The sequence below is a fragment of the Podarcis liolepis genome (assembly GCF_965112155.1).
Source record: "Podarcis liolepis genome assembly, chromosome: 13".
Lineage (NCBI taxonomy): Eukaryota > Metazoa > Chordata > Lepidosauria > Squamata > Lacertidae > Podarcis > Podarcis liolepis.
Window position 1 is genome coordinate 37,528,662 of NC_139573.1, and position 15,944 is coordinate 37,544,605.

Sequence of the window (15,944 nt, forward strand, 5' to 3'; positions counted from 1 at the left end):
CCCCATGTGGCAGTCTCTGTTCATAGTTGTAGGCCAGATGTCCTCCGTCTGGTGCCTTCCAGGTACTTGGGACTACAACTCCCATCAGCCCCAGTGAACACCCTTTGTCCTGTTAACCACTAGGCCCCACCTCTAGGTCTTCACCACTGGACAAAGGCAACATCAAGCTATAAGCTGCACCACACAGTTAAGAACTTGCCTTTCTTTTCTCATCACCTCACGTCCAATGATAGTGCTACTCAGAGCATACCCGTTGAAACGAACGAATCGGAGTTGGTCATGTTCATTAACTTCAGTAGGTCTACTCTGAGTAGGATGACCATTGGGTACAACCTCCCCCCCCCTTTTTTTTTAATGAAATCATTTCACACATTTCCACCTGCTGGACATCAAAGTGTATGGTGATCAAATGATGTCTCTGCATGTATGGGTCAGGCCTCAGTTCTACTCTGATGCTCTGTTCATAGGGCCAGCCCTGCCAGTAGGCAGAGTGGAGCATTCTTCCATTCTCCCTGAACTAGCCTGATGCCCTGAGGTACACTGCGGGGTATTGTCCCAGCCACCAGTGTTGAAATAAGATAACAGCTGCCAGCCTGGTTGGATTCCATTGCATGGACTGGGGAACTTGGTCTCGGGCAGCAAAATTTCCTACGGCCTGCCAGGTCAATTAACACATGAACCAGCTGGAACCTCTGCTGGATTTTTTTTTTTTTTTTAAGTTTTACAATTCAACCACAGAAAACGTTTACGTAAACCATGTCAGAATATTTATAGTCATTGGCGATTGCACCATAGAATTCCCATAAAGGGCTTCATAAAATGTCGTTTAATAGCAGCTGGTATGAGTTGATCTTGGACTGGTGCGATGCAGAACTAACCCTGTAACCCTATGCACACTTGTCTGGGCGTACGTCTCATGGAATTATTATTATTATTATTATTATTATTATTATTATTATGGAACTCAGCTTCCGAATAGGCATGCACAACAGTTTCCCCTTGGACACAGAGAAGATTCTCCCTAACCCAGCAGAGATATCCCTGAGGATAGAATAGAGAACTACATAGAATAATTAGAAATACCGTATTTTTTGCACCATAACACTCACTTTTTTCCTCCTAAAAAGTAAGGGGAAATGTCTGTGCGTGTTATGGAGGGAATGCCTACGGCTGGCATGCCTACGGATTTTCCTCCTCTAAAAACTACGTGCGTGTTATGGTTGGGTGCGTGTTATAGAGCGAAAAATACGGTACATAGAATATATTTCCGAGAAATATGGGAAGTGGTTAGAAGAGTGCAACACTAGGGTAGCCTGATGCAGAAGAAGACAAGGCTTCTGCAAATCCTTAATGCAATCTGCAGCTGCTGAAATTCTACACAGCTGTTAAAGGTGCAAGAGCCCTGACCTCTTTTTCATCCAGTGCGGTGTAGTGGTTAAGAGCGGTGGACTTGTAATCTGGTGAACCGGGTTCGCTTCCCCGCTCCTCCACATGCAGCTGCTGGGTGACCTTGGGCTAGTCACACTTCTCTGAAGTCTCTCAGCCCCACTCACCTCACAGAGTGTTTGTTGTGGGGGAGGAAGGGAAAGGAGGTTGTTAGCTGCTTTGAGACTCCTTAAGGGGAGTGAAAGGCGGGATATCAAGTCCAAATTCCTCCTCTTCTTCTTCTTCGCCTTCTTCTTCATCTGCCCACCCTCGCACACACATCTGGATGTTTCGATGGGAGATGAACTGCTTTGGCAACGGGTGCGCCTTATGCCTGTAGTTACCACAACTGTTTCTCTCTACTCAGGAAGACAACCACAACTACTATATATCTCGAATGTACGGTCCAAGTGAAGCACGAGCCAAGGAACTATGGGTAGAAGTTACAGCAGCCAACAGGAGCCAAGTCAAAGTCCATGGAATCCTCTCCAATACGCATAGGCAAGCCTCGGTGAGCATCTCTTTTCACCTGTTGGCTATGTGCTTACCTGTCTATGTATCCATTGGTACCAACAACCTGCCATTGCTTTTCCAGCCACTTTTCTTTGGTTGTCCTTTCCCTCCAAACCGTGATTAGTGTCCAAGATTTTGATAGAAAATAGATAAAGTTTTACGGTGCAGGGGAAAGCTGACTAGAAAACATTTCATCTTGTCATATTTTGGCTTCCCTCTACCTATGTTAAAAAAAAATTGAGAGCTGAAATGCCAGCACCTCCTTATTTTAACTGCTGTATCAGCGTAGGGAGAAGCAGGTATTTCTGCACATAACACAAAACACTAAACTATGGTTTGTTAAGCTATGGTTTAGCAGGTGTGAGACCTGACTGGAAGTTTAAGTGTGATTTGTTGTTGGTTTATGAGCTTTGGTTAGTTTTAAACCAGCACCCTTTCCTAACCATGGTTTGTTTAATGATGCCACCCAGACACTCGTCTAACTACAAAAGCACAAGGGAGGAGGAGCTGGAAAACAAAGTAACATGTTGGAAACAAGCCATGGTTTCTTCGATTGCCTGTAGGACAACTTGTGATTAACTCATGGTTTGTTAAATAAACAACTTGAACAAACCATGGTTTAGCACTATGCTGCTAACTAGCCATTCCTGAGCTCCTACAAGGTGCGACCAGCAAATCAATACTAAAACATCTGCTTATCTTATAACTGCAGCAGCAACATAAATCAGCAATTGTGTTGTCAGCCTATTCTTCTCTGTGCAGGCATCTCACAGAATTCTAAAGCCTTGGCCATTGATTTTTCTAAACTCATAAACTCTTAGTCACAGTCATAGCCTGTTTATTTAATTACCGCATTTCCTACAAATACATTTGTGCTCAAAGCAGTTTACTGAAAACAGTCTAAAATGCGATAGAAGTAGAGGAACCATAATAATCCGATACAAATTGTATTACTACAACGTAGCGCGGACATAAACCTTAACTGAAAGGTTAATTAACAAAATACCTTCACATCCCAGAGAGGTACTGAAAAGAAAAGAAAAATACAGAAAGATTGCTTATCTTCACTGTAGCGTTAGCATATGTTGTGCAGGTATTATATGAGTTAACACCATGTGTTTTTTGTCTGGGACATTTACATAAACACAGACCTACACCAATATCTTGGCTGTGCTGTCCTTTCCCCCTCCACCCAAATGGATCATATTTTCTCCAATATTTTTAGTGAAACCTTAAAATTAAATGAACTTTGAAGGGGAGGGAGGTGGAGACTGCACATAACAATAGAGCCCTTTTATTATAGGGGAATACACGGAGAATAAAGTGTTGCAAGTTAGGGGGAATAGTTTTATGAATTTGTTGGACCAGTTATTATTTGCATGAATGAATTCACACAAGGGTTGCACTCCTCCATCAAGGGTTTCATCTTGAGAAGGGGAGCCCATTTGTGCCAACATCTTGCCCTCCACCAACGAAATCTGTACCCCAGGAATGTGAGCTGTACTTCCAGTAAAGCCTCACACAAGTGTAGTAGGATTCAGCACCTTAAGAATCTCAGCCTCGTTTTATATACATAATAAATGGCAGCAAAGATGGGCTGGAAAATATACCTGCAGTTTTTGACAAATTCTCAGAAGCCAGAGGAGGGGGTGGGGTGCAACCCCCGTATTTTGCAAAGCTCCTTGCCCCTCTCTGTGACGAGCAGAAACAGAATAAATTATGCCAGTAGGTAAATACATGCACATCTGCTTAATTTGCAAGCATTTAAGTTTAATTACTGGCTTTCCTTGGCACAGAATCTGGATTCCGTCCCCACCATTCCTTAATGCTCAAGCCTATATTTGTACGCTTACAAGTTCCTCCATTTGATCTTGAACCCTGTGGAAATTTGGGGTCGTGAACATGCTCAACATATCACCCAACAAGCCTCCTGTCTTAACGCTGTTATTCCCATCTATCCTCCTACAGAGAGTCATCCTATCATTTGACTTCCCCTTCTATGGGCATTACCTGCGGCAAGTCACCATAGCAACCGGAGGTGAGCTTCACTGGGTACCACATTGGGTTTAAGGGATGTTGGTTTTTTGCAAAGATTTTCAGAATACTGAGGGGGGTGAGGAGTGCCTGTAGCAAAGGTACTAGAAGCAACATGGCAACGTCCTTTGTGATATCCCTATTCCTTTACCCTAAGTGCTTGGACTGCAGCCACTTTGGGTGGGAAGTGTGGGCCTGGTTTTGCCCCACACCGGCCAATCTCACTGTTGCCTTTCCAGCAAGACTAGGCTCTATATTTCTGCTTCCTGAAATGGGGGGAAAGCGTTGGTTGAGGGGGACTCTGAAGTGAACCTGCAATACGGTAATTTATTTCTCTTACTCATGTGCCCTGGCCTGGATTTTCCATATAACATCATTGGGGAACCTGTGACCCTCCAGACTACAACTCCCATCATCCCTAGTCACTGGTCTATGGTGTTTGGGGCTGATGGGAGGTGGAGTCCAACAGCAGCTGGAAGGCTCCACTCCCCTGGCCTAGAAGGAAAGCAAATTGATAATTACCAGAAATTATTCTCATAGAATCATAGAGTTGGAAGAGACCACAAGGGCCATCGAGTCCAACCCCCTGCCAAGCAGGAAACACCATCAGAGCACTCCTGACATATGGTTGTCAAGCCTCTGCTTAAAGACCTCCAAAGTAGGAGACTCCACCACACTCCTTGGTAGCAAATTCCACTGTCGAACAGCTCTTACTGTCAGGAAGTTCTTCCTAATGTTTAGGTGGAATCTTCTTTCTTGTAGTTTGGATCCATTGCTCCGTGTCCGCTTCTCTGGAGCAGCAGAAAACAACCTTTCTCCCTCCTCTATGTGACATCCTTTAATATATTTGAACATGGCTATCATATCACCCCTTAACCTCCTCTTCTCCAGGCTAAACATGCCCAGCTCCCTTAGCCGTTCCTCATAAGGCATCGTTTCCAGGCCTTTGACCATTTTGGTTGCCCTCCTCTGGACACGTTCCAGTTTGTCAGTGTCCTTCTTGAATTGTGATGCCCAGAATTGGACATGCTCTCCCTCTTTCCAAGTAGGGTGTCTGTGTGTCCTATTTTTCCCCAAGGACAGCCCTCCATTTGAAAAGCTGGCCAGTCCAAGTCCAGCTTAGAGATAAAGAACCATGAGAAGGGAGGGCAGGAGGGGCCTTAACGTTGCTCACCAGCAACCTGGACAACAGACTTAGTGGGCACCCAGGTCACCTGGTCACATTCTACGGAGAGATGTGACTTTATTTCTATTTAAACCATAGCAATAATTTCTGCTCTTGCATCTTGAAATATACTCGGTCGAGTGTGGATTTCATGCTCTTTATTCAGCTCATAGTAGGGAGGAATGAAAGTTCCCCCAAAATATCTGCTTTATATACATTATTTACACAATGGGCTGCACATGACTGGCTAATTCCTGGATTCTCCTGTAGGCCAATCAGGTTGCGGATTCACTTCCACCTGGAGCTGGATTGGGTGGCTGCTGCGACCAATCATACTGCTGCATTGTTCTAGGACCCATCAGACTGCTGCATTCTGAATCCTATTGTTCTAGGACCAATCAGACTGCTACATTTGGATCCTATTCAACTCAGTACATAACACATCTATTCGTAAAAAATAGCACATGCAAATTGTGTGCAAGTTCTGTATGCCCAGCTCCTCACTCACAATGCAAAAGTGACCGCCCTACTACCAAGCTCAGCCAATAGAACACAGGGCTCTTCATCTCAGGATCGCAGGTTTGAGCCCCAATTTTGAGTGAAAGATTCCTGCATACTAAGGGGTTGTACTAGATGACCCTCGTGGTCCCTTCCAGATCTACAATTCCATGATTCTGAGATGCTTCAAGAAGCTCTGGAATGAGGGGCTGAAAGAGAAGGCAGGCAAATGGCGGCCAGAGGGCATCCCTGATGTCCAAGTCACTTCGTGGACTGCCCACAGTCAAGCAGAAGAGCACTTGCTCTACACACACAGAAGGCCACAGTTTCAGTCTCCAACATTTCCAGGAACGGCTGGGAATGTTCCCTTTTGGAGAGTGTAAATAATACTGAGCTAGATTGACCAATTGTTTGATTTGGTATAAGATAGCTTCAGCTCCGTACGTTTCTGTGTTCACGAGACCGGGCGGATCGCAGAGCAAGCGTGAGTCACAACCCCCATCGCTTCTTCTGAAAATCTGTTCTGCCTCAACCCATCCTTCTGCCCCTCCTGACCTCTCTGGACCTCCTGCGCTCCCACTTGTGGCGACATCTGGAATCTATCTGTGGTGTTTACTGGAACTTCTCGTTTCTCCACCTTCCTTGCCGTCACCTCCGCCGCCCAGCTGGCAGCAGCTGTGCTGCTAGCCTAGCTCTGAGGACCGGAATGGCTTGCCCCCTCTGCTCTGAAATCCTGCAGTCTGTAGGTTTTCAGCACAGCAGCGAGCCTTGAAAGGTTTGCCTCGTAGCTGAGCAAGACGGTCAGCTTGATGATTTTATGTCTCCACGATGCTGCTGAAGCAAAACCCACCTCCCCTCCCCTTCTCCCACCAGAGCAATGATGCCTTTGGTTTGGTGGCTAGCAAAGTGGGTTTTATTTATTTGTTGCATTGCGTGTTTAACTTGCCCGTCCTCTGCGGCATGCGAAGGAGGACGCATGTTCCTCTCCCCTCGCTCTCCACAACGACCCTGTGAGGGAGGTTAGGCTGAGAGATGGCGACTGGCCTAGCGAGCTTCATAACTGAGTGGGATTGAAGAACAACAACAACAATAATAATATTCATACCCCGGCCAGAGCCGGGCTCAGGGCAGCTAACACCAATAAAAAAACATAATGGGGGGGGGGACCAATTTAAAATACAGGTTAAAATGCAATTAAAAATGCAGCCTCATTTTAAAAGTAGCTGATAAATTAAGACCATAAGGGGAGGGAAACATAAGGGTCAGACTGAACCAAACCAAAGACCAGGCAGAACAGCTCTGTCTTGCAGGCCCTGCGGAAAGATGTCAAGTCCTGCAAGGCCCTGGTCTCTTGTGACAGAGTGTTCCATCAAGTCGGGGCCAGTACTGAAAAGGCCCTGGCCCTAGTTGAGACCAGTCTAGTAGAGTGGTCCTGAGTTGTGTGTCTGTGTGTGTGTCTGCACCCGTCCGGCGCAGGGTTCCCGTCTCCACTGCCCTAGAGCCATCCAATCAGCAGTATGAAAGGGGAGCCTTTTTAGCCGCTGAGAAGAAGTCTTTTCACCCTTTGTTCCCATTGGAGGCAATCAGGAGATGAGTCAGCCACTGAGGATTGGCTCCTAGGGTCGCTCTGGAGAAAACGCATGGGAATCATAGAATTGCAGAGCTGGAAGGGACCACAAGGGTCATCTAGTCCAACTCTCCGCGATGCAGGAATCTTTTTGCCCACAGAGCATTGAGGAGGAGTGGTTCTGCATGCTAAGCCTTTAGGAATACAAAAACGCCGCAAGGTGCATCTGTTTCCACGGAATGGTGTGCAATGAAATTTCAGGGGAAGCACAAGTTACTGCCCCCGTATGGAAAAAGAATATATGGGATGCAGCAATGTCTGGGCGTCACACCAGACACAGGAGGGCAATTAAAGGCACAGCAAACAGAGACACCTTCCAAAAAAAGGTAGACCTTGTTATATTGTTGTTTAGTCATTTAGTCGTGGCCGACACTTCGTGACCCCATGGACCAGAGCACACCAGGCACTTCTGTCTTCCACTGCCTCCCACAGCTCGGTCAAACTTATGTTCGTAGCTTCGAGAACACTGTCCAACCATCTCGTCCTCTGTTGTCCCCTTCTCCTTGTGCCCTTAATCTTTCCCAACATCAGGGTCTTTTCCAGGGAGTCTTCTCTTCTCATGAGTTGGCCAAAGTATTGGAGTCTCAGCTTTAGGATCTGTCCTTCCAGTGAGCACTCAGGGCTGATTTCCTTAAGAATGGCTAGGTTTGATCTTCTTGCAGTCCATGGGACTCTCAAGAGTCTCTTCCAGCACCATAATTCAAAAGCATCAATTCTTTGGCAAGCAGTCTTCTTTATGGTCCAGCATTTCCATACATCACTACTGGGAAAACCATAGCTTTAACTATACAGACCTTTGTCGGCAAGGTGATGTCTCTGCTTTTTAAGATGCTGTCTAGGTTTGTCATTGCTTTTCTCCCAAGAAGCAGGCGTCTTTTAATTTCGTGACCGCTGTCACCATCTGCAGTGATCAGACCTTGCTATACCAACCATTCAATATTCTCAGGGGAGGGGTTACATTAAGTAATATGTTTGAATGTCAGATGTGTAAGTGTAGGTCTAGAGACAATGGATAAAGCAAACATCATTAGCTGTACTGCAGGATAAGTGTTTAATGGTTATTGTATTTGTATTTGTTTGAAAAACCAGTTAATTTTTTCTTTTCTTTTTTTCAACTGAAGTCACTCTGAAAGAAGTCATTGCCACTCTCCAAATCATTTGCCCATGTATGTGTACAGAAAATAGTAGACCTAGCTGAAAGGCAGGACATGGAGATCTGCACTGATTGTTGCAACACATCCCTAATTATTATTATTGTATAACTGTAAGATTATTGTAGAAGCTTAGAAGGTTGTGTACTCTTAGGAGGGGTTGTGGCTGTGAGGGTGTGTAGCTGTGGCTATCCTGAAGAGCCCCTGCAGTTCTGAATCTGCTTCCACTGCTGTCACGGCAGCACTCTGGCTCTCTGGAAAGTGACCCTGGGGTTCCTAGGAGTCTCTGGGGAAGAAGGCAACAGGATTGTAGATGGTGACATAAAATAGCTTGGCTCCCTCCCCCTCCCCTTGGTCTCTTTGCCAGGCTTCATCTTCATGGGGGACGTCATTCATCGGATGCTGACAGCCACGCAATATGTTGCTCCTCTCATGGCAAACTTCAACCCCAGCTACTCTCGAAATTCCACCGTCAAATACTTTGACAACGGTGAGTCCTCTTCACATGCAGACTTGGGGGGAAAAATCATTGGGAGTGCTTAGTATCTCCCGTTTTGTTTAACACTAGAACGAGCCTGTATTTTGCAAAGCAAAATGTGAAAACCCAAAATTCTTTGCTTAGGTGCTTTTCGCACAGGTCTATTTCTTTTGGAATCGAGAGGTATAGCTGGACTATCGTTATAGGAGCCAGCTCCTGGGGGCTGAGGGACTTTGGAGCCCCCCCCCCTTTAGGGGACCAGGTCCCATCAATATTCAGAGCGTGTTCAGCTCCGCCCCCTGACTCCTTACGACTTCGCATACGTGATGTCAGAATGTTGTGTCAAGCCCCCTCAATCATGTTGAGAAGCTGGCGCCTCTGACTATAGTACCAACTCAATTTGCCTTTATTTCACACCTATGATATTGATAACTCCCATTAGCCCTAGACTGTTCAGGCCACTGTTCAGGGATGATGGGAATTGTAGTTCAGCAATGTCCACAAGGCACCAAGATGGAAAAGTCTGGGTTGGGCTAATCTATGGGCAAGTGGGTGGCCCTGCCTTATTCTTGGCGGAGAGCATGGCTAGTTGGCTTATGAGTTCCTTCCTTGAATCTGTGAATGATAGCAGAAGTTTCAAGTTCCTAGTCCCCATGCCAGCTGTTAGGGTAAACCAATGGCCTTCTCATATTCTCACCCCTTCTCCTGCTCTTTTTCCTCTTCAGGGACAGTCTTTGTGGTTCAGTGGGACCAAGTGTACCTGGAAGGAAAAGAAGACAGAGGCTCTTTTGACTTCCAGGCAGCTTTGCACAGTGATGGCAGAATAGTCTTTGGCTACAAAGAGGTGAGGGGAGTTAGTTTCTGGGCTCAATTCAAAGTGCTGGTTTTGTCCTATAACACCTTAGGCAGCTTGAGACACCAATACCTTAGAGACCGCCTCTCCTTGCATGAATCCACCTAAACCAGGCTCATTATCTGAGGCCCTTCTTTGTGTGTGTGTGTCTGTCCCTGCCCCTCCTGGGAGGTGTGGGGTGGTGGCGGCAATATGAATATAGGCCTTATGGGTGGTGGCTCCTGGTTGTAGAATGCTCTTCCCAGAGTGATGTGCCTGGAACCATCATTGGGAACTAAGTAAACGTGTTCCTCTTCACCCAGGTATTTGGCTCTTTATTGGAATAATATGGTTTGAAGATGCCCTAGCCTGTATTGGTGTTCATCTTTTAGTAGGGTGGGATAGATTTTGTTCTTCTTTTTTGCCATTGCAGGTTGAGCACATTTAGTCAGTGAATGTTCTTTTATCTTTTGGTTAAAAGATAAAATATAGGTCAGGGGTCAGCAGGGGGCCAGTCCACTGTCTCTCAGACCTTGTGGGGGGCTGGATTATATTTTGAAGGGGGGGGGGAGAATGAATTCCTATGCCCCACAAATAACCCAGAGATGCATTTTAAATAAAAGCACACATTCTACTCATGCGAAAACACCAGGCAGGCCCCACAAATAACCCAGAGATGCATTTTAAATAAAAGGACACATTCTACTCATGTAAAAACATGCTGATTCCTGGACCGTCCGTGGACCAGATTTAGAATGTGATTGGGCTGGATCCGGCCCCCAGGCCTTAGTTTGCCTTCCCATGACAGTACAGACCTAAAAGGTGGAGTGAATCTCCAGTTCTTTGTTGTTTCCTCTGCTAAGAAGTTCATCAAAGTCTTAGCCATTTAGGAGGAGAGACGCTCCAAGAGTGGGTGTGGAATTACCTTTCTTTAACTCCATGGATGGGATTTTCTAAGCCTTCTTCCCCCTTTCCTGGCTCCAGATCCCCATGTCTGTCCTGGAGATTAGTTCTACACAACATCCCGTCAAAGCTGGACTCTCAGACGCTTTCATGATCCGTAACTCCTCCCCTGGCGTGCCTGGTGAGTCTGGGCTATTTGGAAGAGGAGAAGGATGGGAGTGGATCCCTAGACAGGTAGACTTATTGGTTGGAGAGCTCCAAGTCCAGAGGACCAGTTGCTGAAGAGTCGCAGAGGGTGATAGCTATTGTCCTCCTGTTCTGCTTGCGGGCTTCCCATAGGCATCATTGGCCACTGTGGGAAAGAGGATGCTTGACTAGATAGATCATTGCTCTCCTCCCGCAGGGCTCATCTGAGGTTCTTCTGATGGGTTCTTATCTTAGACAGACAGTGCCAGGGCTGAGTGACATGCCTACCACCATAAGTTAACAACCTCCAGCCATATTCTCCTACCCCTTGTGCAGTAAGCAAAAGGGAATATGCATTCCAAAGAAGAGAGCTCAATTGGTTATTGGCCAAGTATATACCGTATTTTTTCGCTCCAAAAGATGCATCTGCCCATAAGACGCACCTAGTTTTTAGAGGAGGAAAACAAGAAAAAAAATACTCTGAGCTAAACAGTGGATGTATGATTTTTGTGGTTCATGCTGTGGCCACAGACAGTGAGTTTGGGGTAGCCCAATGCAAAAATCCTGAGGATCCATGTGGATCCATGCTTTGTAACCATGTTTTTGTGCCATTGCGGCCCCACGAAACACTGGGTGCATGATTTTTTGGGTGCAGGCTGTAGCCATGAACAATTCAGCTGCAGGGACCACACATTCGCTCCATAAGACACACAGACATTTCCCCTTACTTTTTAGGAAGAAAAAAGTGTGTCTTATGGAGCGAAAAATACGGTAAATACCCAAAGAAGGGAGGAGCTGGATTCTACATTGTCCAGGGATCTCCCGCTATATTGGGAGTTGGGGGCCAAAAAGCTTTCTCCCAGCTCCTAAAATGCCAGAGGTGCTCCAAAATTGCTCACGAGCTTCACCAACTGTGCAGAGATCTGCATGACTGCAATATGAGACTGCGCCCCACAAGACAGAGGGCAGAGACCGGCTTTAATTGAATACCCCCATCTTTGTCTTTTTTGCAGAAGCTCACCGTCGGACCATCTACGAATATCACCGAGTGGAGCTGGACACCAGCAAGATCACTAGCGCCTCGGCTGTGGAGTTTGTGCCCTTGCCCAGTGAGTCGGAAGCACATTATGAAGCATGCCTCTAGCACACGGAGTCTCAAGCACTGTTGTCATGGGTTAGATAAGGATGTGTGTGAGAAAAGCCTTCCTGGATGTAAAGATGACAATACGAAGATGCATTTAGCAGGGGGTTTTGGAGAGAAGGGAGCTGTTCATATTCCTTCTTTGTGACTAAGGGCATCCCTCAGTTTGTTTGCTCTTGCCTTCTCCCACTTCCCCACTTGCAGCCATAGCTGAGTAAGGCAGGAAGCCTTGAATTTGAGGGAGACGCTGGAAATGTGTGCATAGATTCTCCTCCCTGCTGAAGTCTTGCGGCCTAACTCCACATTACATTAGTGTTGTGGCTTGCAGCCACATTGGAGGATTTTTTATTTAAAAAATCTGCTCTCCATCAAAGGAGACCATGCTGAGCTACATGGACACAGGTAGGGAAGGAGATGCTCCATACTGACTCAGACCGCTGCACTGAGTGGACGCAGCTGTCCAGGTGTTCAGGGACACGGGTGGCACTGTGGTCTAAACCGCTGAGCCTCTTGGGCTTGCCGATCGGAAGGTCGGCGGTTCAAATCCCCACAACAGGGTGAACTCCTGTTGCTCTGTCCCAGCTCCTGCCAACCTAGCAGTTCGAAAGCATGCCAGTGCAAGTAGATAAACAGGTACCACTGTGGCAGGAAGGTAAATGGCATTTCAGTGCGCTGTGGTTTCTATCACGGTGTTCTGTTGTGCCAGAAGCGGTTTAGTCATGCTGGCTCCATGGCCCAGAAAGCTGTCTGTGGACAAACGCCAGCTCATTCAACCTGAGGTATGACAGTATTTATTTTTTTAAAAAGGACACATTCTCTAACATTTCAATGGCTTTTCATGGGCTTGGTTTATTGTAACCCCGTTTGTGATGAAGAAAGGGTAGAATGAAAAATGAAATGAAAAAATAAGAAGGGGAAATAATGATAATAATAATAATCCACTAAGCACTCTTTGCAGCAGTACCTTCCACTCCTTGAGATGCATCACAAAGGAGATGGTTAAAGAGATAGCATTTAGCCCAGGAGGACAATGCCAGGGGAAACAAAAACGTCCTGCTTGCCTCCATAAATACCCAGCGGAGGATAAACCTGTCCGGGAAGTGCCAAGGTTATGCGCTTAAGCCATATCTGTTGGGTGTTTTATGACAACCCAAACAGCAGGCTCAGTCTGCTGCAGCACAGGCTATAAATAAGTGCTCTGAAATGGTGTAAAAAAGGGGGAAGAAGAAAATAACCCGTTGTTGTGTTAAAAACACACACACAAGTCTTTTATTACCATTTTGGAATGAGGACCAAAAATCAGATGAAAAGAGTCTATGGCACGGATGTGGCCCCCGGGCCTCTCTGTGGCCCTCAGATCTCTCTTTCAGGGCACATGCTTCACCAGCCCCGCTTCACATTTCAGGTCTTTTCACCCAGCTGGAATTGCGTATTGGATAATGACTCTCCGGTTGCCTGGTTGCAAGGCAGAGACCTCTGTGCGTAGAAACTAGTCTCCTGTACAAGGGTAAAAAAAAAAAAATTATTGGCTGGTCCACCTGCTTTTAACTCTTGCCCCACCCTGATTTAAATTAGAGTCTCTAACTGTAAATTTGCACATAAACCTATAATATGCATATGCAAATTTTCATGGAGATATGTACTTCAATTTCCTTCCTTCCTTCCTTCCTTCCTTCCTTCCTTCCTTTTGACAATGTTTAAGTAGCCTATACTACTACTACTGTGAGGAAGTGTTAAAGGTATTCCAAAGGAGAAAAGAGTCCTAATGAGCTCTAGTGGCAGGGAGTACCGCTGACCCTGAAATATTTTTTAAAAAACAAAGCGTGGATATGTAAACTTGTAACTATTAAAAATGAAACGGGGGGAACGATTTTCCTACATGTTGCATTTCATACCCCACCTTATGTCCAGAGAGCTCTAAACTAGGCACCCCCAACCTTTGGTCCTCCAGATGTTTTGGACTACAATTCCCATCATCCCTGACCACTGGTCCTGTTAGCTAGGGATCATGGGAGTTGTAGGCCAATACGTCTGGAGGGCCGCAAGTTGGGGGTGCCTGCTTTAGACGGTATACTTCTTTCTCACCGCCTCCGTAATAACCACACAAAAACCAGATTTTTTCATATACATAAAACAAAAAGTTGGTGCAGTGGGGCCGCTAGGTATTTGTAGGTGGCAGTGTGCTTTAGATGGCAAGGCGCATCATGTCAAAATGTGTTAAAAGCCACAGAACTGGCAAAATTGACATATAAGCTACAGGACAAGGATAACTGTGACTTCAGAGATGAATGGGAACCCTTTACAAAGTATTTGAAGACGCAACAAAGTGAACTGGACTCCTTGGCTGGCTTTGAATAAACATTCACAAATTTTTTATGGATGATAATCAGCTAAATAGTTTGAGGATCTATATGACTGTGTAACATGCAGAAAACAGTATTCTTAGAGAAATCAGAGACTGGAACTGAGGGAAGCTGGGGGGGTGGGGGGGTTTGTGTTAGGGAGGAACAATTGGGGGTGGGGAATAAGGATGATATGTTTCTGGATAATATGTTTTGTTTTAATCTTCAATAAAAAAAGTTTTTTTTAAAAAATGTGTTAAAAGCCAACAGCCCTACTACATTTGGGAGCCCTCCTGCGCATTACGCTGAGCGGAGCCCTAGATCTCTGCCCCCCAAATCCTGCCTTGATGGCACCGCTAAGCTGTCCATGCCTTCCCTGCGAACTCCCAGTTTGGCCTTAAGAGGTGAGGCGGAATGGAAGTCATGTTGAGACACTTGCCGGAAAATTTCGGATCCTCCTGCACAAGCGAGGGGTGATCGATGAAATCAGCGTGAAACTATTTTCTTCGGTGACATGCCGAATGCTTCTCCCTGAGGGAAAAAGGCTTGTTAAAATCCGCTGCCAACACAATGGAAGGAGATTGGGATACATCCCCCACACTCCCGTTTTGCTGTTATGAATAGAATCACAAGTGCTTCCAGCTTTTTGCCGCGACTCTGAGAGATTGCTCTGTACCAGTTTGTTCCAAGAAAAGAGGAACAAAAGGTTTTTTTACTTTTAAGTTGGGAAACATCTCAGCTTTCCCTCATTTCTCTTGAATTCTGGGAGGGTGTCCCTGGCCAAGACCTTGAGACAAGGGTCAGATTTGCAGGGTGGGGTGAGGGAAATGGTTTCAGATTAACACACAAACTTTCTCAGCAGTCAAGGGAAGAGGTTTCGGCACAGAGTGGCCACTTAGCACCAAAAAAGAGGGGCGGAATTGCATAAAAATTGCATGCACTAACTTTATTTATTGCAAAATAAAAAAATTCCTTCCAGTAGCACCTTTATTTATTGCACATTATATGCCAGCTCCCCCACCCCACCCCCAGGAGCTCAAAGTGCCAGACATAATTATCCCCCCTCCTCATTTAATCCTTCACAACAACCCTGTGTGGTAGGTTAGGCTGAGAGACAGTCACTGGCCCAAAGTCACTCAGTCAGATTTGTGGCTGAGTGGGAATTTGAAGCCTGGTCTCCCATGTAGCCGACGTGGGTGGCGCTGTGGATCAAACCATAGAGCCTAGGACTTGCCAATCAGAAGGTCGCGGTTCGAATCCCTGCGACGGGGTGAGCTCCCATTGCTCGGTCCCTGCTCCTGCCAACCTAGCAGTTCGAAAGCACGTCAAAGTGCAAGTAGATAAATAGGTACCGCTCCGGCGGGAAGGTAAACGGCGCTTCCATGCACTGCTCTGATTCGCCAGAAGCGGCTTAGTCATGCTGGCCACATGACCCAGAAGCTGTACGCCGGCTCCCTCGGCCAGTAAAGCGAGATGAGCGCCACAACCCCAGAGTCGGCCACAACTGGACCTAATGGTCAGGGGTCCCTTTACCTTTTTTGCTCCCAGGTCGCCAGCCATCCAACACTCAGAAAGCTCATCTTCCAGGCTGGCTTCTGCATTGGCTCCTCTCATTTTGGAAAGCAAGTTTTGGAGCTCTGATTCTTTCC

The 15,944-nt window shown here is 46.3% G+C and overlaps 1 protein-coding gene across 6 annotated transcripts in view; it reads left to right on the forward strand.

The window, feature by feature from the left end:
* Window positions 1-15,944, forward strand: part of PLXDC1 (plexin domain containing 1) — a 66,337-nt gene that overhangs the window by 32,944 nt on the left and 17,449 nt on the right. For all 6 annotated transcript variants that reach the window (XM_083469961.1, XM_083469964.1, XM_083469965.1 and 3 more), the window contains 6 exons: window positions 1,793-1,936; window positions 3,907-3,976; window positions 8,781-8,903; window positions 9,617-9,735; window positions 10,708-10,807; window positions 11,826-11,921. In XM_083469961.1, coding sequence (XP_083326087.1) covers window positions 1,793-1,936; window positions 3,907-3,976; window positions 8,781-8,903; window positions 9,617-9,735; window positions 10,708-10,807; window positions 11,826-11,921 — 652 coding nt within the window. The remainder of the gene's footprint in view (window positions 1-1,792; window positions 1,937-3,906; window positions 3,977-8,780; window positions 8,904-9,616; window positions 9,736-10,707; window positions 10,808-11,825; window positions 11,922-15,944) is intronic.